This window comes from Miniopterus natalensis, chromosome 14 (genome assembly GCF_054644295.1).
Source record: "Miniopterus natalensis isolate mMinNat1 chromosome 14, mMinNat1.hap1, whole genome shotgun sequence".
Classification (NCBI taxonomy): Eukaryota; Metazoa; Chordata; class Mammalia; order Chiroptera; family Miniopteridae; genus Miniopterus; species Miniopterus natalensis.
In genome coordinates, this window is record NC_142094.1 from 44433883 (window position 1) to 44457477 (window position 23595).

Consider the following 23595-nt stretch of genomic DNA (forward strand, 5'->3'; position numbering starts at 1 on the left):
AGGCCTAAAAATTATTTCAAAATAAATGTTTTAAAATGTTAGGGGTTGCCCTAGTCGGTTTGGCTCAGTGGTTAGAGAGTTGGCCTGCGGAATGAAGGGTCCCGGGTTCAGTTCTGGCCATGAGCATGTACCTCAGTTGCAGGCTCGATCCCCGGCCCCCGGTCAGGGTGAGTGCAGGAGGCAATCAATCGGTGTGTCTCTCACATTGATGTTTCTCTCTCTCACTGCCCTTCCACTCTCTCTGAAAAGCAATGGAAAAAATATTCTCAGGTGAGGATTTAAAAAAAATATGTTAGGGGTTAAAAACCCCCAAAAACTACTTACCAACAGACACAACATGAATGAATCACAAAAACATTCTGAGCAAAAGAAGCCAGACACAAGAATATATACTGTATGATTCCATTTATATGAAATTCTGGAAAAGGCAAAATCAATCCATAGTAACAAAAATCCCTGGGGCAAAGAGGATATGAGAGAGAGCTGACTTCAAAGAGGCAATGAAGGCACTTTTTTGAGTGATGGAAACATCCTATTTCTTGATTGTGGTGGTGATTACAGAGGTGTATACATTTTGTCAAACTCTATTTATATACTTAAAATGCATGTGTTTCACTGTATGCTAGCTTATTCCTTTAAAATGTTTATTAAAATTTTTAAATAATTCCATATTTAAAAGTATCTCACTTGAATAATTAGTATATACTGGGTCCAGTATCATAACTGATTCTTAAACTGATATATTAAAACTTATGCACAGCTGGCATGGCTCAGTGGTTGAGCACTGACCTATGAACCAGGAGGTCACGGTTCAATTCCTGGTCAGGGTATGTGACTGGGTTTCGGGCTCCATCCCTGGGAGGGGGCATGCAGCAGGTAGATGATCAATGACTCTCTCATCATTGATGTTTCTCTCTCCCTCTCCCTTCCTCTCTCTCTGAAATAAATAAAAACATATTTTTTAAAAAAATTATGCACCCAAAATGTTCATTCAATAAATATTTACTGGGCACTTACTATATGCCAGGCTTTAGGCAGCACATAGAACATAAATGTGAATAAGAAAGCCTTTGCCCTTGAGAAACTCACAGGTCAATGGGGAGATAGGCAAGGAAACAAAAGCTGGAAGTGACACATAAATTGCTCTGAAGGAATGATGTACCAAGGATTGTACAGAGAAGACAATGTCTCAGAGAATGCTTCAGAAAGAATAAGGACCCTTCCCAAGAATTTACCCTATGAGTCTATAACATTTACTCCAGGTATATTTATCCCAAATACTCAAAGCATTTAAAAACAAACAAAAAACACTTCTTTTAGTCTTGTCTGTGTACTTCATTGCACGTTTCTTCTGATGAAAAGTCCTCACCTCAGCAGCACTTCAAGGATATACCTGGTGTTTTTTTAAATAACCAAATTATTCACAGACAAATTTAATAAATACCATTCTGGAAAACAGGTGAGATTATAAAGTCAATAAACTTGTTTTCCTGTGTGCTTTATGAAGTGGAGACAATACCACCAGAAGAGTAATAATGTTTTTCCCAACATGAAATTGTTGGAATAATGTATAGACTCTCATGGGAGCTATTTTGAAGTGCTTTGCCCACTCAAATGGATAGGTCCTGGTTGGTTTGTTTAAGGGAGGAGCTTATTTGAAATTATACCTCACTATATAAACTGTCAATATTCAAATGATAGTTTAAACTTATTATATACATGTATGCTTAGGTTTGAATCTTATATCATAGCTTAATGTCCTTGGGCAAAGTCCTTAATGTCTTTAAGTGTCATTTGTAAAACGGAGACAATAATAGTATTCCTCATAGGGTTTTTACAAATGTTAAATAAGCAATGTAAATGAGATAATCCATGCATTAAATGAGATAATCTATGTAGAACACTTAGAACAGAGTGTGACCTATAATAGCACTTAATAAATGTTAATAATTACTACTACATATAAGCAAAGTATATTACAGTTTAGACTAAGAGTAATCATTAAAATATGAAGTGGGGTATAAAAAAACAAAAAAGCAAATAAAAAGAAGAAATCAAAGTATTTTTAAAGTTGAGAGACCGCTCAGCCAGGCATGGCTCAGCGGTTGAACATCGACCTAGGATCCAGGCGATCAGGGTTCTATTCCCTGTCAGGGCACATGCCCGAGTTGCGGGCTGCAACCGATCAATGACTCTCTCATCATTGATGTTTCTATCTCTCTCTCTCCCTCTCCTTTCTTCTCTCTGAAATCAATAAAGATATATTTTTTAAAAAAAAAAAGTTTAGAGACTAAGATTCAGTGACTATTTCAGTAAAAGAATTTGTTCTTTTCATTATTCTATGGGAATATCTAGTTATTTCAATGTTTAGTAACAAAGTGTGTTGGGCACATTACAGATTTTCAATACATACTTATTGAACTACTTCAATAAGAATGTCTTAATAATCTAGGAGGGAAAGTATGTTACTTTCTGACCCCATATTAACTTCTATTTCTGCTTAGATAATAACTCTTTCAGCTACCTTGCCATTCCTTTCCCTGGAGAGCTAGAATTCTAGAAAAAAGAGATTGTAGGATTTTCTCCCAATTTGGACAGCAAGATCCAAACTGAGAAAGTACAGTGCTTCCTCCCTACTTTTTAGTATATGTGCTGCCAAAGCGAGCACTTCCTCCCTACTCTTTGACAAGTGCTCCCAAAAGTGCCTGTGTCCAATTAGGAAAATCAAAATGTTACCTATGTGGCAAGTACATATAAACTTCATCTATTCATTTTTGTACATTCATTATTATTTATATTTATAGTTTAAATTGAACATCAAATTGAGATTTAATTTGAGACAAAAGTCAGTTTTCTAATACTGTTATATAAAAAAGTTTCCTGAACATAAATTCATACAATTTAAAGGGTTTTGTGTATTTAAAAATAATTATGTTTTAGAGAAAATTTCTGAAACATTCTTTTCTGAGTGTCATAGCTGTACACACACTCAACTCAGTCCCTCATCCCTTCTACTTCTTAAATTACATTACATTTTCATTAATATTTGTACCAGACTGCAAATATTTTAATAAAAACTTTGTAAGTTCTGAAAAGATAACTATTCACTAATGCAATGATTACTTCAAATATATCTCAGAGACAGGAAGGGAAAAACAGCACAGTGCTAATGTTTAAGGTCTATTTGACACTAAACAAAGCTTAATAGCTCTAGTTTTTAAAGTCTTTATATAGTATGTGTGCAATCATTTCAATGAAAAATGAGCACATTTTCCATTTGTCTTAAAAACATTAAAATTTTAAACTGGTAAAAATTTACCTTGTGGTAGAGTGAGAGATACAAGGAACAGCTTAATAAAAGTCCAAAGTGCCCAAATATACACAAAATGTATTAATTTACCATATCATTTCTTACCAGGGTCTCTAAAATAATTTAGCACTTGTTCTACCTATCTATACAAACTAAATGTCAAGGCTATCTGGTAATTTCAATACTGACAAATCTCAACAGAAGCAGCTTGATAATAAGACTCCCTGGCAGCTAAATACACGTATATGATTAAATCAACAGGTGTTTATTGAATTGCCTACTGTGTATCCACTATAATATATCCAAAGCAATCTTAAGCAATCAAAAAGTGCTACTTACCAGCAAGTGTATAATCCATATCAAAACCAAAACACTTTATTTTCTCCATGGCTAAACTTCGGTTCACAAACACCCTGAGAAGGGGTAAAAAATGATATCTCAATTAAAACTGAAACAATAAAAAACTTAAGTTTAACCGAATTATTTGGCTATTTTTCTATATCTTCTCATTTAAGAACCAATATGAAAACTCATAATAAAATTATTCAAAAGTCCTTCTGATACCTTAAGTGAAATCAGAGATTATATGAAAATACATAGATTTTCTCACTGTATTTTGATATTAACGCCATTTAGTCAAAACTTAAGAGAATTAGCTCTCCTTTTCAAAATATAACCACATAAGTTTGTTTCTGAGGTTTTATAATTCATTCACTCACTCATTTGTAAATTTATCTAACAAAGGTTCATTTAAGCCTACCAGATGCTAGATTAACTAAAGACATAAATATAGATTCATTCAACAAATACTCATTGAGTGCCTACTAAATGCTAGAAACTATGATATGGCAGTCAACAAAAAGTATCTGCCCTCATGGAACTTCTGTTTTTACTTAGAATCTCTACCCTTGAGAAATTCAGCTTAGCAGGAGAGGGACTTAAATAAGCAAATAATTATAGCAAGTCAATAAATGCTATAAAACATCATAAAGGACAGAGCACCAGTTGTTTAGAGACCAGAAGAGATGTGTGAGCTGAATCTTAATGAGAAGTTTTCCAGTAGAACAAAGCAAGAAAGGCAATCCAGGCAGAACAACCAAGTAAGGACAAGGTTTATAGTGAACTATATAAAACATTTATTGTGGCTGGAGCTAAGGAGTTTTCTTTGGTTTTGCTTTTTGAGAGAAGGGTCAATAAAAGCTAGGAAGCAAAAACGGTTAACGGGTAAAAATCATGAAGATTTTGCATGTTATGGGAGCATGAGCTTGATCCTGCAGGCAAGAACATATGATCAGGTTTTGAAGAAATTAAATAATCAGATTCAAATTTCAGAAAGATCACTATGAAGACAGGGAAAACTAAAAATATAATAGTATGGTATACTGATCATCACCATGATGGTGTTTTGGGGTAAGTTTTAATCATTTCTGAAAATAATGTATAGCCTCTATTTTGGCCAGCTCCGTGGCCAAAATTTCTGAATCACTTATGGTCTTATTATCAAACCTTTTCTTTGCCTTTATTAAGTAACTGTGAGGCATGAGACTGCTTTAAATCACCTAGGAAACTTGTTAAAAAATAAAGATGCCTGGGCTGCACTCCCCTATTAATGATCTAGGTCAACAGTCTCCAAAGAGAATTAACTGCACTGGGGATGCAGAAGACTCTACTGAGGAAAAAAGAAAATATTACATCTTCTACTTATATTTATTTCATCACTTATAAATGCCTAATTTTTATGTTTTCTACTGTATATAAATAAGGACAGTATGTAATTTGTAAATAAGTACATACAGGGATAAATGTACATATTTTTAATGATGAAATATTTGAGTTTAGAAACCACTGATCTAGGTACTGACTTTTTTTTAAAAAACAACTCTTCACCAACACATATATTATTGTTTTAAATTTTAATAGAAAACATTTCCTCTCATCTCAGAATGCACATATCAATTTAAAATTATGGAAAAAAAACAAACAGATTAAAACTACTTTGAGAATTTAAAATCAGTTGGCCCTTGAATTCAGAACTTTTCTGAAAAATATAAAAATCATTCATCTCTATAAAACTCTTAATTCCTGAGACAGATATGTAAAATATTTATACTTTCCCTAAAAAACCCTAGTCTTCTAGAAAATCAGTATTTACTTTGTCTTCGGTTAATGGTGGAGGAAAGAGGAAGAAAAGAGTAGCACAGCGATTTTCAATCTTTTCCATCTCATGGCACATAAACTTATTACTAAAATTCTGGGGCACACAGAAAAATATTTTCGCCGATCTGACAAAAAAATAGGTATGACTTTGATTCATTCACACTAGATGGCTATTGTGTTGGCTGTTGTCATTTTTTTATTTGACAATCTAAGGGAAAAGAGGTCAATGTCTCTGACTAAACAGTCGGTATTGCATATTTTAAAAATTCTTGTGGCACACCAGTTGAAAATCCTCTGAAGTGGCTAGCTAAAAGATACAAGGGACTAGAGAATAAATGACACCCTCCCCCAAACCTTTTAAAACATACAACTACCCCAAATATATCACCATGACCCTTCTAGCACTTTACCAAACTTCACCCTGCTTTTACTGATCTACTTTATTATCACTTCCCCCCGTTACATAAATCCTTTTGAAGTCACAACAGGGGTAAAAGACACAAAGTAACATTTCTAACTCTGGAAACAATGTTACCACTGATGCCTAGGCTTTTCAAACACACTTTCAATTCAGGCTAGGGGGCCAACTGGATCAAATCCTTGCTCAGAGCCCAAACAGCTGACATGCCTAAAATATTCTGTGGGAATTCAGGCAGGAACGATTGGGAAGATTTTTCTTCCTTGTGATACAATCCAGGAGAGATCTGCAGGACCACATAATAAAAGAAACAGCTCAGATTCTGATAGAAAAAAGATGCGAGCTGGTTTTAGGCACAATGAAAATCACTGGAGAAAAGAAATTTGGCCAAATCACTCAATCAGTGCTAAAGATGAAAAGAAACTATCAACAGACCCAGCAAAATGGTTTATTAGTTTCTTTCTTGGTCAGAAGAGAAACTAAGCCTATATACCTTACCATATATATTTTTTAAAGAACATAAATATCATAATGTACCTCAGGTATTATCCATATAAACTCTGAAAATGACATATATCAGTAACATGAAAATTTACTGTTTTTGCCAAAATAACCACTGCTAAACATCAATCAAATCGCACTCTTTCCTCTTTGGTCATTTTATTCAATCAACACATTTGTTAAATGCCTACAACAAAGCAGGTACCGTTTTGTGACATATATTCTAGAAGCTGCCCTTCAGGGAGCAGTCAGAGCTAAGAAAGACTTTCTTGATGCCTAAAATTAGGAAATAAGACCTTTTCCAATGAATGTATTTTACCAAATGTCCTTTATCTTTTCATTTTCATTCAAAATAAGTTAATCCTCACCCACAGAAGCAATTCCTGAGCTTAAAAGAGAAACAACAATTCCTATCTTCCCTTCTAATTCACTTATATTATGAAACAAAAAGAAAAACCTCACATATATTCTAACCTCTCCTGTTTTTTCCCTAGTTTATGCTACAAAACATGGGAGGGGGCAATAGGGATATTTGCAATTTATGTGCAAATATCTAAAGTGCAAAAGAAAAGCTATAGTGACAAAATGGAACAGCTACATTATACATACCGCACCAATATAGTATATGTTAAAATTTACAAAGATGATAAACATCCAAATGCTGAAAGTATGCACTTCGGCAAAGAAACAGCCTTGAGCCAGAAATACCATGTCTCCAGGACACAATCTTCAAGGAAATCTAATTTCTTGGCCTCAAACTAATGATTATTCTTTACTGTTTTAACAAAAGCCTGGCTCCCTGTCCCACCACACATTTCAAACAAAGATACCTGCCTTGGGGAATCCAAAATGTCTGTTGGTTCCAAGACCTTGATTGTATCTTTGCCAATGCCAGTTTACTTATATCACTTTTCTAAATTATTAACCAGTGAAACATACTCCACCTCTATCTTTAAGAGCTTCAATATATTTGTGAAATTCCAAAGCTTGCTTTAAATAAAGTACAAAGTTGCCACTCTGAGAAGCATGACTGACCTTAAGCATCCAGCCTTAAAACACAATTATCAGCCAGAAATTCCTACGTACACACTAAGTCAACTACAAGATATAGATTTGAGCATAAACAAGAGAAACAATCTTTAGGAGACAAAGGAACACTATAAAACCAGATACACACTTCAACACAAAGATACATGTTAACAGCTTTTACCATCATATCCGACTGTAGTAAGGCATGGAATCTGAAGAAATTCTATACGGATAAACATAAATATTAACTATAAAATATGAGACTATTAATTTATGTGCATTAAGAAGAGTGATCTAATATTCTCCCACTTAAGGGAAAACATGCAATTTACTAAATTTGAAATTCTGTAAATAGCAAACTCAGTGGTTTTGAGATTTAACTCATAATTCAAAGCAGCATTACCTCATCTGTCACTGGTTGCCGTTTTGCAAAGTGTGAAACTATCTGAATCAACTAGTTCTTGAAGTCACATAACAAAATTCTTCTTCAAGTCCCTGGTATAAGTTTTTTTTTTTATGAGTTCAACCTAACTTCGAAAACTTTTTTAGTCTGAAGCAGGCCCTCAACAGCATGTATCTTCTGGGACAGTGTTGGAGAAAACACCTCTGTGTCTAATTTAACTTGTCATTGGATATCACTGTTGCTCCACACAAATCCATTTGGAATAGAATTTCTTTGGCAATGGCGAGCTTTATCCCTAACTCCTCCCACTGCCTAGGAGTCACAATTTCCTGGCCAAGCGCCCGAAGCAGTTACTGCAACAACAAATGAGACTAATGATATAAGTATTAAATCTTCTTGGACATGTTTTGGTTATAGGTTTGTATAATTATATATTTAACGTTTGTTACAATCAGAGAAAAGAAAAAGTTACAAGCCCTTGAGAGTGCAAACTGAGATTATGAACTAAATGATGTGTCTCTGTGTGTGTCTGCTTAACTTAATAGAAAAATGTTATAATGTAAATTTTTGTTGAAAACCTAATTTAGTATTTTATTCACAAACTAGTCCCTATTTTTGCTACTGGTACCCTAATTTTTCCACATAAACCCCAAAATCTAGTTAATCTTTCTATTCTTTCCTCTCTCTTAAATTCACAGTCTCAATCATTTCATGTGCCTTCATTTAAATTTCCAAATGTCTCTGTAATCCGATCTTTTATTCAATTCACACTGCTAACAATTTGCCCAGGTCTCCATTAACTTTTTTTTTTTTTAATCCTCACCCAAAGATATGTTTATTGATTTTAGAAAGAAAGGGAGGGAGGGAGGGAAAAGGAGGAGAGAAAGGGGGAGAGAGGGAGAGAGTGCACGTACCCTGACTGGGAATTGAACCTTTGACCTTTCGGTGTATGGGATGATGCTCCAACCCAATGAACCACACCAGCCAGGGAAACTCATTAACTCTTTAGCAATCATGTCCCAATTGATCTGCCTACACACTAATGTCAAATTAATTGCTGTGCCACAGAACTATGTGACGATGACAGTATGCCTCTGGGTTTCGGATTACTTTCCTATCCATTTAAAGAGATTTCACCAACAATTAAATTCTATAAAGTTGTGATCTATATAAGAGTTCTGAATATGCAAAATCCCTTATTTTGGCACTTACTATGTTTTGTTACATACATAAAATATATAGGTAGTTCTTGTGTTCTTTACTGAATTATAAACTTTGAGGCCAGGCACTGCACAAAATTGGCTAAATATCACATAACTATGACATTTAATGCTTCCCTTTTCCACTCATTAGAACACAATATCAGTGATGATAAAGATATTTTTAAAGGGAGAATTCAAATTACTGTTAAAGTCTACAAAACTAAAAAATACAGATTAGCCTAGAGCAGCGATTTCAATGAGCATACCGTGCACACTAGTGAGCTGCAAGAATTTTTAAAACATGCGATACTTGACTATTTAACCAAGGGGCACTGCCTCTTTTCTCTTAGACTGTCAATTAAAAAAATGACAACAGCCAACAACAATAGCTGCCAAGTGTGAATGAATCAAAATTATACCCATTGTTTTGTCAGATCAGTCAAAAATACATTTTTTATATGCCACAGAATTTTAGTAATTAGTTTATGCATGCCATGAGATGAAAAGGGTTGAAAATCACTGGCCTAGAGAATAAATTAGAGGGTCTCCTAAAAGGAAATAGAAAAATAATGAGAAACAAAAATCAGAAAACTAATTTAGGAAAAAAGTTAAGTACAAGACAGATGTCAATATTTACGACTGCGGTAACTTTCATTTAGAACATCCAAAGATTTCAAAGAGTTTTAATCCAATTCTTAGCATAAGGCCTTGTAAAAAACAAACACAATTATTTACCTGAACTAAAAATTAAACTTAAACTAAAAAGTTAATAGTAGTTAGTGGTTGCCAGAGGCTGTGTAGGGAGGAGGGATTGGGGAGTTTTTGTTAATGAGTACAAGGCTGCTTTTGGGGGTAATGAAAATGTTCTAAAAGTTAGACAGTGGTGTTGGTTGCACAACTCTGGATATACTAAAACCACTGAAATGTACACTTTAAAAAGATGAACTGAATGGTATGCAAACTGCATCTCAACTAAGATGTTATTTTAAAAACTTAATGGCAAGACTTTAGTTTGCTTAGTGATCTAAAAATACAGGTAAGAATGCTCTAATTTATGAAATGGATTCCCAAAAACTGGAAGTTCAAATACCATGAATATATAGACACAGCAAGAAATTTTGGACTAGATTATAAAAGCAAATATTTTATTTAGTAGCATTAGTTTTTATTTTCATAAATTCCTGTCAATAGCTGCTTACTAATTTATCTTACTATTTTCTCTGAAGAACATCCTCAGGAAGAATATATTTTATCAGATTGTGCCAGAACAGCAGCCTGCACTTTAAAAGTCTGAACAAGCATATTATCATTTCTAAAATAAAACATAAATTAATCATAATATTCTTTTTTCACTTAAATACTCAATATAAAAAGTTCCAGTGAAAGGAAGTGAGTATGGAGGCATGCAGAGAACAAAATTAAAGATGATTAAAATGTAAGATGCCATCAATTGTAAAATTCACCCATACTATATGCTATTAGGAAATGGGATGGAGGGAAATGCCCAAGAAAAGTCAGAGCCTCATAAAGCTAGGATATCGAAGGGCTATATCCCTAATAAGAGGATAAAGGAGAAATAAATCTGAAACAGAGAAGGAACATTAAAGGAAATCTGTGCATCTCATGACAGAGTCCAGGGAGGGGAAACCTCCCCTGAAAAACTGAACAAGAAGTCATGCGGGCCTGTGGTCTGAATCTATACTGCTAGGATGGTAAGGTTGCCCCATAGGTGACTGAAAGAAATTAAATCCTCTGGAAGAACTCCACTTAACTCTAGGTGATATACCACTAGATGCAGCCCAATTTCAGAGATGTTTAAATGTGAAAAAATGTGTATCTTAAAAGGGAAAAAATATTAAGAGTAGTGCTCATACTGTCTTTCCACCAAAGCTTTCAAAGCAAACTTTAAGGAGATTCGTTAAAAATGTTTAAGAGACATTAATATTCCCTTCACCTTCATTCTCAAATGAAAAAACTGCAGTAATGAGAGCAGGATGGTGGGAGGGCTAACAAAATAAGAAAAATACACAAATTAAGGGAGAAACCAGAGGTAAGTACTTCTGAAAATAAATTTACTATTCTAAACTTCAGGCTAATTTAATCCAGATCTTTTTCCAATCCTTTTTTTTCCTATTTTCCTCTAAATTATTTTTCACTTTTCGCCCCAATTTTTTAAAGTAAAGAACAATGCAGAGAGGTAACTTATAAAATGCAGCAAATGATCAAAGTTCAACTCTTCGGGATAAAAATGAGAAAAGAAAATACGATTATCCATGTTATCATGAGGACAAATTAACAAGTTACTGATTATGCCTATAGCGAAAAGAAGAGATCAAAATTTAGAATTTAAAATAAAAGCAAATGATAAAACTCATTTTGGCCTCTTACCTAAAAGGCATTCTAACAACTGTAGAGTACTAGGTTCAATCATGATAGTGAAAGGAGGGTGTACTTTTTCCTGCATTATTCATCCTACAGCATCTGTATTTCCCCAAATATATTCTCTTGAATATGAATTAAGAATAATCTTTTCATTTACAAAAAGTTAAATAAGCAAGTTGAGGAACTCTTCAAGTCTCATTCTCCCACCAACTTTATTGAAATATGATTTACTTAAAATAAAATTCACCCATTTTAAGTGTAAAGTTTGATGAGTTTAGCAATTGTATACACTGATGTAACAATTACTACCATCAACCCAAAACATTTCTTAAAGTCATCTTGCAACACCCTCCCCAAGCCCTGGCCCCAGGCTACCACTGATCTACGGTTTGTCATTACAGGTTTCTTATAAACGGAATCAATCATCATGTAGTTGATGGTTGCGCCTCTTTCCTAGCACAGTGTTTCTGAGATTCATTCATGTTGTTATACACACCATATAATTAGCTCTTTTATTCCTGAGTAGTATTCCATTGTGTGGGTATACCACAATTTGTTTATCCATTCAATTAATGGGTATTTTGGGTTGTTCCCAGTATTGACTATTATAACGCTGCTATGCAGAGTCACATACAAATCTGTGTGGACATACCCTTTTGTTTCTCTTGGGTAAATACAAATACCTAAAAATGGAATTACTAGGTCATATGGTAAGTTTATGTTTAACTTTAAAAGACATTGCTGAAACTGTTTTCTATTTTGCATTCTCATCAGCAATTGCAGGAGAGTTCCAGTTGCTTCACATGATCGGTGTTTTTCATTTTAGTCATTCTAGTTAAGCAATTTTCAACCGCTGCACTGCAAGAATTTTTAAAACATGCAGTACCTGACTATTTAGTTGGGTGCACTGATCTCTTTTCCCTTAGACTGTCAAATTGAAAAATGCCAACAGCCACCACAAAAGCTGTCTGGTGTAAATGAATTAAAAGTATAACTATTTTTTTGTCAGACTGGCCAAAAATATGTTTTTTTGGTGTGCTGCAGTATTTTAGTAATTAGCTTTTGTCTGCCATGAGATGGAAAAGGTTGAAAATCACTGTTCTAATTAGTTTAGTCATTCTAGTGGGTGCAGTAGTATCTCACTGAGGTTTTAACTTCTATTTCCCTAATGATTAATGATGTAGAGCACCATTTCCAGTGCTTATTGACCATATTTTTTTTTGTATAAAGTATATATCCAAATCTTTTGCCCATTTTTAAACTGGGTGGTTTGCCTTATTGTTGCCTTGTAAAAACTCTTCATATATTTTGGATATAAGTTTTTTATCAGTTATTTATGTATTGAGAATAGTTTCTCCCAGTCTGTTTATTAATGGTGTCTTTCAAAACTGTTTTTTAATTTTTGATGAAGTCCAATTTATCAATTTTGTCTTTCACGGTTTTACATATTTTATCTAAGAAATCTTTACCTAATTCAAAGTCACAAAGATTTCTGCCTACACCTTTAATCCATTTTGCATTATTTTTATATGGTTTGGAGAAGGTTGGCATTATTTTTATATGGTTTGGAGAAGGTTGAGGTTTATTTTTTTTCTATATGAAATTACTTTGGCCTCACTGCAGAAAATCAATTGACTATATATGTGTGTGGACCTACAAACTCCCTATTAGGTTTAATGATCTACATAAGTCTATTCTTATACTAATACCACACTGTCTCGATTACCATAAGTTCAAGTATAATTTTTGGTGATTTAACTCTTATAACAATCTTTTCCTATTACTATTAGGAAAATATTTCTTATATATCAAATGACAGACTACTACATGTCAAAATATCACATATATAAAAATTATAAATATAAAAATTTTCAGCCCAAAGTACAAAATTTATCCACTTATGTCTAAAGATAGCTAAAGACAATAAAAGCTAACTGATTTCATTTATGTGATCCATGCATTTCAAATGCACTTGGTTCATTACCTATTTAGACAGTACAGGAAGTGCCCTAGGGACCCCTAAAAATAAACCTAAAAAAATATCTCAGTCCTTATAATGTCCTTTGGTTTATATAGATCTTGTAACTAACCAATTCTAACATATGCTTTTACCATAGGGGAAAAATTAGCATTTTGACTGCACTTAGAAATATAGTTCTTCTTAAATCTATAAGTGAGCTTTATAAACCATATGTACAAGACTAACAAATATATCAGCACCTGTGATTATCATAAAAATCATTTAACAACTGCAGGTTTGTAGCCAGTACTGGAAGGTAAGAAAACATACACACCTAAAGAGGCAGCCCTTTCGTAATTTTCACATTTAAAGAAACCTAAAAATTCTAGTGATGTTAAAAGTGGTCTAAAAATAACACAATTACATTTACCATAGTTCGTTTTCTTTATCCAATAATGAGGTTTAAAAATGGCAGTAAAGTAGGCCAATTTTATTTTGTTCATAATCAATACATAATTAGATTGAAATAAATTATAAACACAAAGCTCTGAAATTACTTCAAAACTTCTAACAGAACTAGAAAAAAAACAAGAGCTTCACAAAATCAAAATTTTACTGTACTTTTTAAGGTTTTTTTGAGAGATCTATGTCCTATTTAATCAAAGGGAATGTCTCTCTAGTCTAGTTATGACTGAAGGCTAGAAATGATATAATCAACAATATGCAGACATTAACTTACATGTTAATCTATTATAGTGATCACAAAAAGAAAATCAGTAACAATTCAGACTCTGAAGCATAAGAGAATATTAAAACAATTAAAAAAACCTAACACAGAACTATTTCACATTGTAAAGAGAAATAGGGGATTCAAAAAAATTTGGTTTTCCCTACAATGCCCAAAAGGAAAAATCATAGGCTGTTTTCACCAAGTCTTCCCCACCATTGTCTAAAGGTATAATTTTAAAATGCCTTTGAATTTTTAAACTTCATCCATTTCTTTGTAAAACTGGTAAGACACCACTGATTGCTTCCAATCTTCATAAATACTTTCTACCAAAAACCAAAATGAGTTTACCACAGAGTAAACAGGGTGTTCAAATTCACTAAATTCCTATTAAGATTATCCATCCACAATGCTGTTTTTCAAAATAGCAATAGTAACTTTATAATATATTACATGTGAAACACTAACAATGTAAGCTTTCAGCTGAATTTCTTTCAATCTCTACCTCCACTCTGACTGGTAGCACTAGTAATCTTTCAGTTCACTCAGATGACTACACCCCCTCTTTGCTGAGAAAAATGAGGGAAAAAAGAGTAATAAACTCACTTACCCTTCCTTAGACATTCTCAAAGGTCTACTTCCTCTGGATGAGAATACAGGATCAACAAACAAGCTTCACTGATCTCTTAAGAACTGTAGCTCATTTGTTAAAGCACAGAGAACTCAGGCCCTGAGAGGCCCAACAAATTTGGGCACAATGCCGAACCCTAGCCGGGCAATATCTCAGTGACCAATATCCTCGGCTTTAAATACTTGAAAATCTAAGAACAACAGAAAAAAATTGGAGAGCAGGAAAAATAACTAATGGTCTGAACTGTTTAAGACTGGCCAGTTTAGGAAGGAGACAATCCAAATGGCCAGTTCCGGTAAGAGACAGGAATCATTACTGGCAAACACACAGAAAAAGCAAATTTACCCCCTAATGAGGCCCGCCAACAGTACGCAAACAATGTGAGTTTCACAGAATGGAGTGGCCCTAGTCAGTCCAAATCATTTTCAGTTTACTCTGGGGGTGTGTGTGGGGGGGAATCAACAGGATATATGTTTTAATTATCAGTTATTTCCTCCCTTCAAAAATGAACAATTGAACCACAAGAGAAGAAAGTATGTGCAGATCATATTACAGAAGGAACCTAAAGTATTTCCACACTGAAGTCTTTTTTTTCTGATCATTAACTGCCTTTAAGGAAAACATCTGTTACTCAATCGCCTGAAATTTTCAGCTCATGTGAAAATAAATTTACAGATCCTTGGCATATGGGGGATAAATCCAGGACATTTTAAAGGTTAATTCCAAATCTCAGAGCAAACTGAGGTTTGAAAGAAAAACATCTGCAACATTCCTGCCTCCTGACCAATATAATGCATAGGGATTATGCAACAGGGAAAGAAATAAACAACTGTGCTGAAGTCTAAGAACACTGAGATGGCAAATAAATCCTAGTGGTGATTCAAATTAAAAATAAAATATACATACCTTAAAGAAATACTACTGGAATTAAAATTTGAAATTAAAAAAAAAACTTTATCTCTTTAAATATTACCTAAATATCTTACCATAAGATTTCTCTTAGTTAATAAAATGTTTAGTCACCAAGTAGCTAAAAGCACTATTGAAAAAGAAAACTAAAATTAAATTGAGTTTATTTAGAAAAGCAGTATGGTGTCATGGAAAGAGAATGAACACTGAACAACTACAGTTAAACCCCAGTTCCTCTACTTTCTGGTTGTGGAACCTTGAATAAATAACTTAACCTAAGGCTGAAATTTTATTTTTATCTACAGATCATAGATAATACCTAGTAGGGTTATTGTCTGTCATAAGTACAATATACCCTTGATTTTACGGACCTCGATTTAATGGACTTTGGATTTAACAAAATTTCCAGTCCCCATGTCATATGTGAAAATTAACAGCCTGTTAATTTTAAAATGCTTCTAACCAAGATTTGCTTATAATTAAATTAACAGGTGTTGTGTGTTTTTCCAATCCTCACCCGAGGATATTTTTTCCATTGCTCTTTGGAGAGAGTGGAAGAAAAAAGGAGAGAGAGAGAGAGAGAGAAAGAGAGAGAGAGAGAAGGAGAGTAACATGGATGTAAAAGAGAGACATCAATTAGTTGCCTCCCACACTAGCCCAGACCACTGGGGCCAGGGGTTGAGCCTACAACCAAGGTCCATGTCCTTGGCCAAAACTGAACCCAGAACCCTTCAGTCCATGGGCTGATGGCTCTAACCACTGAGCAAAACCAGCTAGGGCAATAGGTTATTTTTCTGTTATTAATTCACTGTTACTTTAAACAAATTCTGGCAAATAGGCCATATGTTGGAAAAAACACTGTAGTAATTTCACTGACATAAATAATTATCACATAGCTATAAACGTAGTCTACATATTTAAATCCAAGAGTCACCACTTATAAACAATGTTCTGTGAATGATTAGCACGTGATCACACCACATCGCAGGCTGAAATTGGTTCTGTTGTCCATGGTGTAACTTTCTGCAGCAGTTTTTTTTCATTTTTCATTTTATTTTTTCCATCACCTTTTATCCCCTCTATGCCCTCTTCACCTCCACCCATTTCTGAGTCGTAAGTGTCTCTAACATTATAAGAAAGTACCAAACTGTTGTGCGGAGTGGCTATACCATTTTGCCTTTTACCAGCAATGCATGGGAGTTTCAGTTGCTCCACATCCTTGGCAACACTTGGTACTATCTGTATTTTTTATTATTGTCACTGTAATAGGCATATACACTGTAGTTTTTTGTGTTTTGGGGTTTTTTGTTTTTTTTTTAATCCTCACCAGAGGATATTTTTTTCATTGCTTTTCAGAGAGTGGGGGGGGGGGGGGAGAGAGAAAGAGGGAGGGGGGGGAGAGGGGGGAGGACACACCCATGTGAGAGAAACACATTGATTGGCTGCCTCCCGAATGCACCCCGACCAGGGCTGGGGATCGAGCCTGCAACTGAGGTATATGCCCCGGCCGGAACTGAACCCAGGACCGTTCAGTCCGCAGGCCGATGTTCTAACCACTGAGCTAGCCAAACCAGCCAGGGCTACACTATAGTTTTAATCTGTATTTCTTAATAGCTAATGATGTTAAACATGTGCTTTTATGCTACACATATATCCTCTGTAGTGACATGTTAGTCTTTTGCCCATTTCACTGAGTTGTTTTCACATTGTTAAAATTATAAAGTTCTTTATAAATTCTGGATACAAGTCCTTTAACAGATGTGGGATTTACAAATATTTTCTCAGCTTTATACTAAATAGCTAAAAACTATAAAAAGCCCAAAAGTCCATCAACAGAAAAGCAATAAATTGTGGTATACTGATACAATGGAATGCCACACAGTGATAAAAAAGAACAAATTACTGATACACACAAAAACATGGATGAATCTATTTCTCAGGCATTACAGTGAATAAAAGAAGACATACACAAAAGAGTCCCTGAAGGTGAAATATGCTATCCAAATATGAAGAACATGTCCTCAACCTGAGTTTATTACAGGATTTCATTAAATAAAAGATGTTATCTTTTATTCTTTCTCTTCCTTGCTGCCACCACTTTGTCTTTTCATTTTACTTCTAGGTATAGTGTTCTTGGAAGAAGCACAGGAGGAATGGTGACAGAAAAACCAATTGAGAATATTTTAGGAACAAGAAAGTTTAGAGAATTTGTATTTTATAAAGTAGTATAGCACCACAACTCCTAACCAGTGGCAAGCACTACTCTGTTCTCATCTTAATTTTGTCATTTCAAGAATATCACAGATATGAAATCATACAGTATAAACCTTTTGGGATTGGCTTTAGCTCAGCATAATTTTCTTCAGATATATCAAAGCCATATGTATTAATAGTTCATCCCTTTTTATTACTAAATAGTATTCCATAGATGAAATGTTTTCAGATGAAATAAACAGCCTAAAAAAACCCTTACTAGTCCTTGAATCCTCATCTGTCACTCCCTAAAACAGCAATTTTCAACTGGTGTGCCACAAGAATTATTAAAACATGCAATACTTGACTATTTAGTCAGGGGCACTAACCTCTTTTCCCTTAGACTGTCTAATAAAAAACGACAACAGCCAACATGACAAGAGCTGTCCAATGTGAATGAATCAAAGTGTTACCCCTTTTTTCTTTTTGTCAGTTCAGCAAAAAATAGAATACCTTTTCTGGTGTGCTGCAGAATGTTAGTAATTAGTTTGTGTGCCATGAGATGAAAAAAGGCTGAGAATCACTGCCCTAGAAGTGTGAAACACTAATCAAACCATAAAGAATGCTATACTAACAAAAAAATTTACCACAGTTCTGATACCCTACCTCATGCTTCTTATTCTGACAAGATATATGCCATCTGTACATTATTTAAGAAACATGACTGCTTGGCATTCCTGAGAATCTGTATTTCCAATGTGATTTTTCAATTTATAAAATGGCCACTGAAACTTTAACAACTTGTCCATTTGAATATTTAAACCTATACTAAAATGGCAGGTTAATTCAGCTTGATCGAGAACACAACTAGTAAGCTGAATGACATTCATGTGATATTAGTAAGTGGTTAAAAGAGAAATACAATTTATCAAATTCACAGTCCCTTTCTGCATAAAACCTAATACCTGCTTTTCATTTGAAGTTAAAAAAAAATCAACATTTCTAATTCTACTAGTGTGTCAAGCTACAAGTTCTACAAAATAATTTTTATTCAAGCACACAAATTCCTTTTTATTCTTTAAACATATACAATAAATTTATTCCTATTGGAGAAGAAGCTATTGTTCAACAGGTTTAAATGAAAACTGGTATGGTTTTGGAGGCTTAAATTTTAATTTAAAAATAACTTCGGATAAATATACAAAGAACTTTAAGTATAAAGTGATTGCAATTTCTTTTAAAATAAGGTAAAAGACTAGTAAATCAAAAATTCACAAGCCCAATTACTATCAACACGATAAAAACCACTGCTGAATCCATAAACTGTTTTCACAAAGAGCGAGCCAACTCACTTATAGAAATTCTTCTATAATGTAATCATTGAAACTTTAAAAGGGCAAAACCAAATACCTGACTTCGGCATCCTGGACACAGTCAACATGGAAAGCAGATGAAAAATTTAATTGTTCCATTCTGGGATTTGTAGATACAAATTCTGATGTGTATTGATCACTATTAGAATCTAGGTATTAAACAAGGAACTGTTTAAGAGGTAATTATCTAACCTGCCCTCTTCAAGCCACTATAACATCTGAGCAGCTCAGCCTATCTTCTCACCGAACAGCAAAACACATTTCAATGAAGGGTTTGGCCTGATGATTATCCTCAGCTTAGAAGACTCAACAACCATAATAAGGAAATGGAAGAACAACAGTCATACACTCTGAAGGCTAATTTCTTAATAGTGACACATGACCATCATTTCCATATTGAAATTTATAGGACTAATATTAAGCAAGAAAAAAGCTGGAAGTTAGATGTTTATTAACTAAAAGTACTCAGCTTCTTCTAAAAGTAAATTCTAAGGCATCACATACAATGTACAGTTTATGACAAATGTTCACAATAGTCTGCCTAATTTAGCCAATGGTAAATTACCATTGCCAAGAAATATATTTAATAAAATGCCCTGGAAACAGAATACAGTACAAACTGACTTAACTAGAAAACTAAAATAAATGTCTTCTAAATGGTTTCTGTTTAAAATTTTTAATTAACAAAAGTAAATGCCTACAAGAGTTCAAAAACCCAATTTTTTATATTAAAAGGAAATTTTGCAATATGCTACAATAAATGAACCTTGAGAACAGTATGCTCAGAGAAATAAGCCAGTCACAAAAAGACAAATACTATGATTACACTTAGATGAGGTACTTAGAATAGTCAAAATCATAAAGATAGTATAATGGTGGTTGTTGGCAGGGGCTGGAAGAAGGAGAGAACGGGGAGTTATTATTTAGTAGGTACAGAGTTCCAAATTTACAATATGAAAAAAGTTAAAGGGATGGATGGTGGTGATGGTTGCACAATGTGAATGTATTTAATACCACGGAACACTTAAAAAATAGTGATATGGTAAATTTTATGTTGTGTATACTTTACTACAATAAAAAAAGAAAAAAGTTTTAAATGATCTAACAATTCAAACCCATGAAGATGCTTTTTCTATTTCTATTATTTCAAACTGCACTCATCTATATGAAGAATGTTGGGTGCTGAGTCTGTCTAAATTCTTCCAGGAAATATCATTCCAAATGAGTCAGAAGTACACTCAGGCTACGACATATTAAATACAATTAGGACACTTAATGTTTACCAGATGACCTCTCTTCATTGCATAATTCTAACCCTTGTTTCCAATGATGAATGTTACATCATAACGAAATGTATACTTCAAAGCAAGTAACTGAACAGAAAGTATAAAACACCTCTCCCCATACAAAGGCAAGTTATGTGTTTTATTTATGTGGATATACATAAACACTGTTACACTTTAATTCCCATGAATATGTAGCAACATGTTTCACACACTGCAAAGAATCATTAGTATCACTGATTGATTTTGAGTCTTCATACCTTGATGGGAACCTGAAATGTTTCTCCTTCAGGGTTTAAGGAATAACAACAGCCTAACACCTAGAAATGCTACACAGCAGATGTTTCTGCTTGATAGAGTTAGATCAACTTATTATGAAATACCTTGTTTCCTTTGAATAAACACACCCAGAGAATTGTCATGAGGACTGAAATCATGACCTGCTGGGCCAGTGACTGGGAGTTTGTTCAGTAAATTCTCAGGCCATTTTCACTTGTAGATCAGTTGATTAAAGGCTCTGACATGCAGTTATGGATCATAAAATCCCAAGTAAGCAATTATTAATTTGCAACAAACATTACTGAGCATAAAGTTTTTAAAGTTGGAAAAAAAAATTAGAGATCTTCCTATTTAATCCCATCTGTTTACAGATGAAGAAATCACCACCCAGAGAGGTAAATTGGCCTCCTCGGGGTCACAATATCACAAAACTTGAACCCAGCTCTTCTGACTCTGACTCCAATTGTTTATTTATTTTTCACTGCTTGTAACTAATTTCAGAGACAGTGTCATAATCTTGTATTTTGTTATTTTCACTAATGCTCCTACCTCCAATGTATCATAAATATACTCTGTATCTGACTCTCATTTACATTTTTAAAGTAGATCAGTTGTGTGCATTTCCTGTAGATCTTGATTATTAAAATTATGTAAACTTTTTGGTTCCCTGAAGCATACCACTAGTAAAAATATGGCTTATTTTTCTTTCTCTGATAGATTTGCACCACTAAGTGATCAAACAGAAAACTGGAGGCCACAAAACAAGGTAAATGGGTATACTGCCTACAGTGGGATGGATTGGCACTTCTACCTTGTCAAGACACATTTGTTGTCAGCCCACATGTTTCCTTTAGGTCACATTCTTGAGCACCAAGAGTATGTGAAATATAAATATTTGTTGGATGAAGCTGATGAAAAAGGATGGCTTCCACTGCATGAAGCTGTTATTCAACCCATTCAACAAATACTTGAAATTGTTTTGGATGGTGAGAAAACATAAAATCCCTTCGACCAAACCGAATAAAAAATGTAGAAGTTATGAGCATTCCCAATGAACATAATAAGCTAAAAGAAAAAGCAGAAAAGATTATTTGGAATTTGGAAAAGGCAGTACACATTTTAAACAGAATACAAAAATTGGCACATTTCGGAAGGTTCAGAGTTCACCATTTGCATCATTCTAAGAATGTGACACAGGATGGCAGGAAGGTTATCACAAAAAGTGATCAAAGTTTGTATAAATCATGAATTGATTTGAATATAAAGCTATTGAAAGTCGGTATTTTTCATCTTTTTTTAAAATTTATCTTTATTGTTTAAAGTATTACAGGTGTCCCATTCCCCCCCCCCATTGACCCCCTCCCCAGGCCTCCACCCCGTCATTGTCTGTATCCATGGGTTATGCCTATATGCATATAACTTCTTTGGTTAATTTCTTCCCACCCTCCAACCCCATTCCCTCTTCCCTCTGAAATATGATCATCTGTTGCATGCGTCAAGTCTCTGGATCTATTTCGTTTGTCAGGTTCTTTTGCTCATTAGCTTCTTCTTAAAGAAAACCCTTCAACATTTCATGTAGTACTCGTATGGTGGTGATGAACTCCTTTAGCTTTTCCTTGTCTGAGCAGCTCTTTATCTGACCTTCAATTCTAAATGACAGCTTTGCTGGGTAATTTTGGTTGTAGGTTCTTGTTTTTCATCACTTTATTTCTTGCCACATCCTTCTGGCTGCAAGGTTTCTATTGAGAAATCAGCAGAGAGTCGTATGGGGGCTCCCTTGTAGGTAACTAACTGCTTTTCCCTTGCTGCTTTTAAGATTCTCTCTTTGTCTTTAACCTCTGGCATTTTAATTATGGTATGTCTTGCTGTAGGCGTCTTTGGGTTCCTCTTGTTTGGGACCCTCTGTGCTTCCTGGACTTGCAAGTCTATTTCTTTCCCCAGGTAGGGGAAGTTTTCCGTAATTATTTTTTCAAACAGGTTTTCAATTTCTTGCTCTTTCTTCTCCTTCTGGTACCCCAATAATACGAATGTTGGGCCTCTTGAAGTTGTCCCAGAGGCTCCTTATACTATCTTCATATTTCTGGATTCTTTTTTCTTTTTGCTCTTCTGGTTGGGTGTTGTTTCCTCATATTCCAAATTGCTGATTTGATTCTCAGCATCCTCTACTCTACTGTTGATTCCCTGTAAATTATTCTTCATTTCAGTTCATGTAGCCTTCATTTCTGATTGGTACTTTATTAGGTCATCAATGGTCTCACTTGTTTTCGTAATAGTCTTACTAATATCCTTGCACATCCTTATAACCATAATTCTGAATTCTGTATCTAGTAGTATGCTTGGTTCTATTTAATTTAGTTCCTTTTCTGGAGATTTCTTCTGTTCTTTCCTTTGTGACATGATTCTTTGCTTCCACATTTTGGCTGCTTCCAGGTGTTTGTTTCTATGTATTAGGTAGAGCTGCTATGTCACCTGGAATTTGTACAGTGGCTTTGTGTAGTAGGTGTCCTGTAGGGTCCAGTGGCTCAGTCTCCCCAGTCACCTTAGCTGGGCCTTCTAGGTGCTCCCCTGTGTGGGCTGTGTGCACTGTCCTGTTGTAGTTGAGCCTTGGTTGCTGCTGGCATGGTCAAGTCTGACAACCAGGTGCACTGTCTCTGGGGTCTCCCGGGAGGTGCAAAGTCAGCCTCTGCCAGTGCCTTGTCCAGGGCTACCCAGCATGAGCTACACAGCAAACCGTAGTTGGCTGCTACTTGTGCTGGGCTTGGAGGTATCCAGGAGAGGCCCAGCTATGAACCAATGCAGGCTGCCACTAGTGCCAGGCCTGGGGCCACTTACCAAGCC

At 34.6% G+C, this 23595-nt stretch overlaps 1 protein-coding gene across 3 annotated transcripts in view; it reads right to left on the bottom strand.

Annotated features, from left to right (window-relative positions):
- The window catches only part of NT5C2 (5'-nucleotidase, cytosolic II), a 74657-nt gene that overhangs the window by 31574 nt on the left and 19488 nt on the right, over positions 1 to 23595 (bottom strand). For 2 of the 3 annotated variants that reach the window (XM_087823923.1, XM_087823922.1), the window contains exon 3: positions 3650 to 3723. In XM_087823923.1, coding sequence (XP_087680049.1) covers positions 3650 to 3723 — 74 coding nt within the window. Of the gene's footprint in view, positions 1 to 3649; positions 3724 to 14699; positions 15284 to 23595 lie in introns of those variants that run through there. The other variant, XM_016219933.2, reaches the window with a different exon arrangement.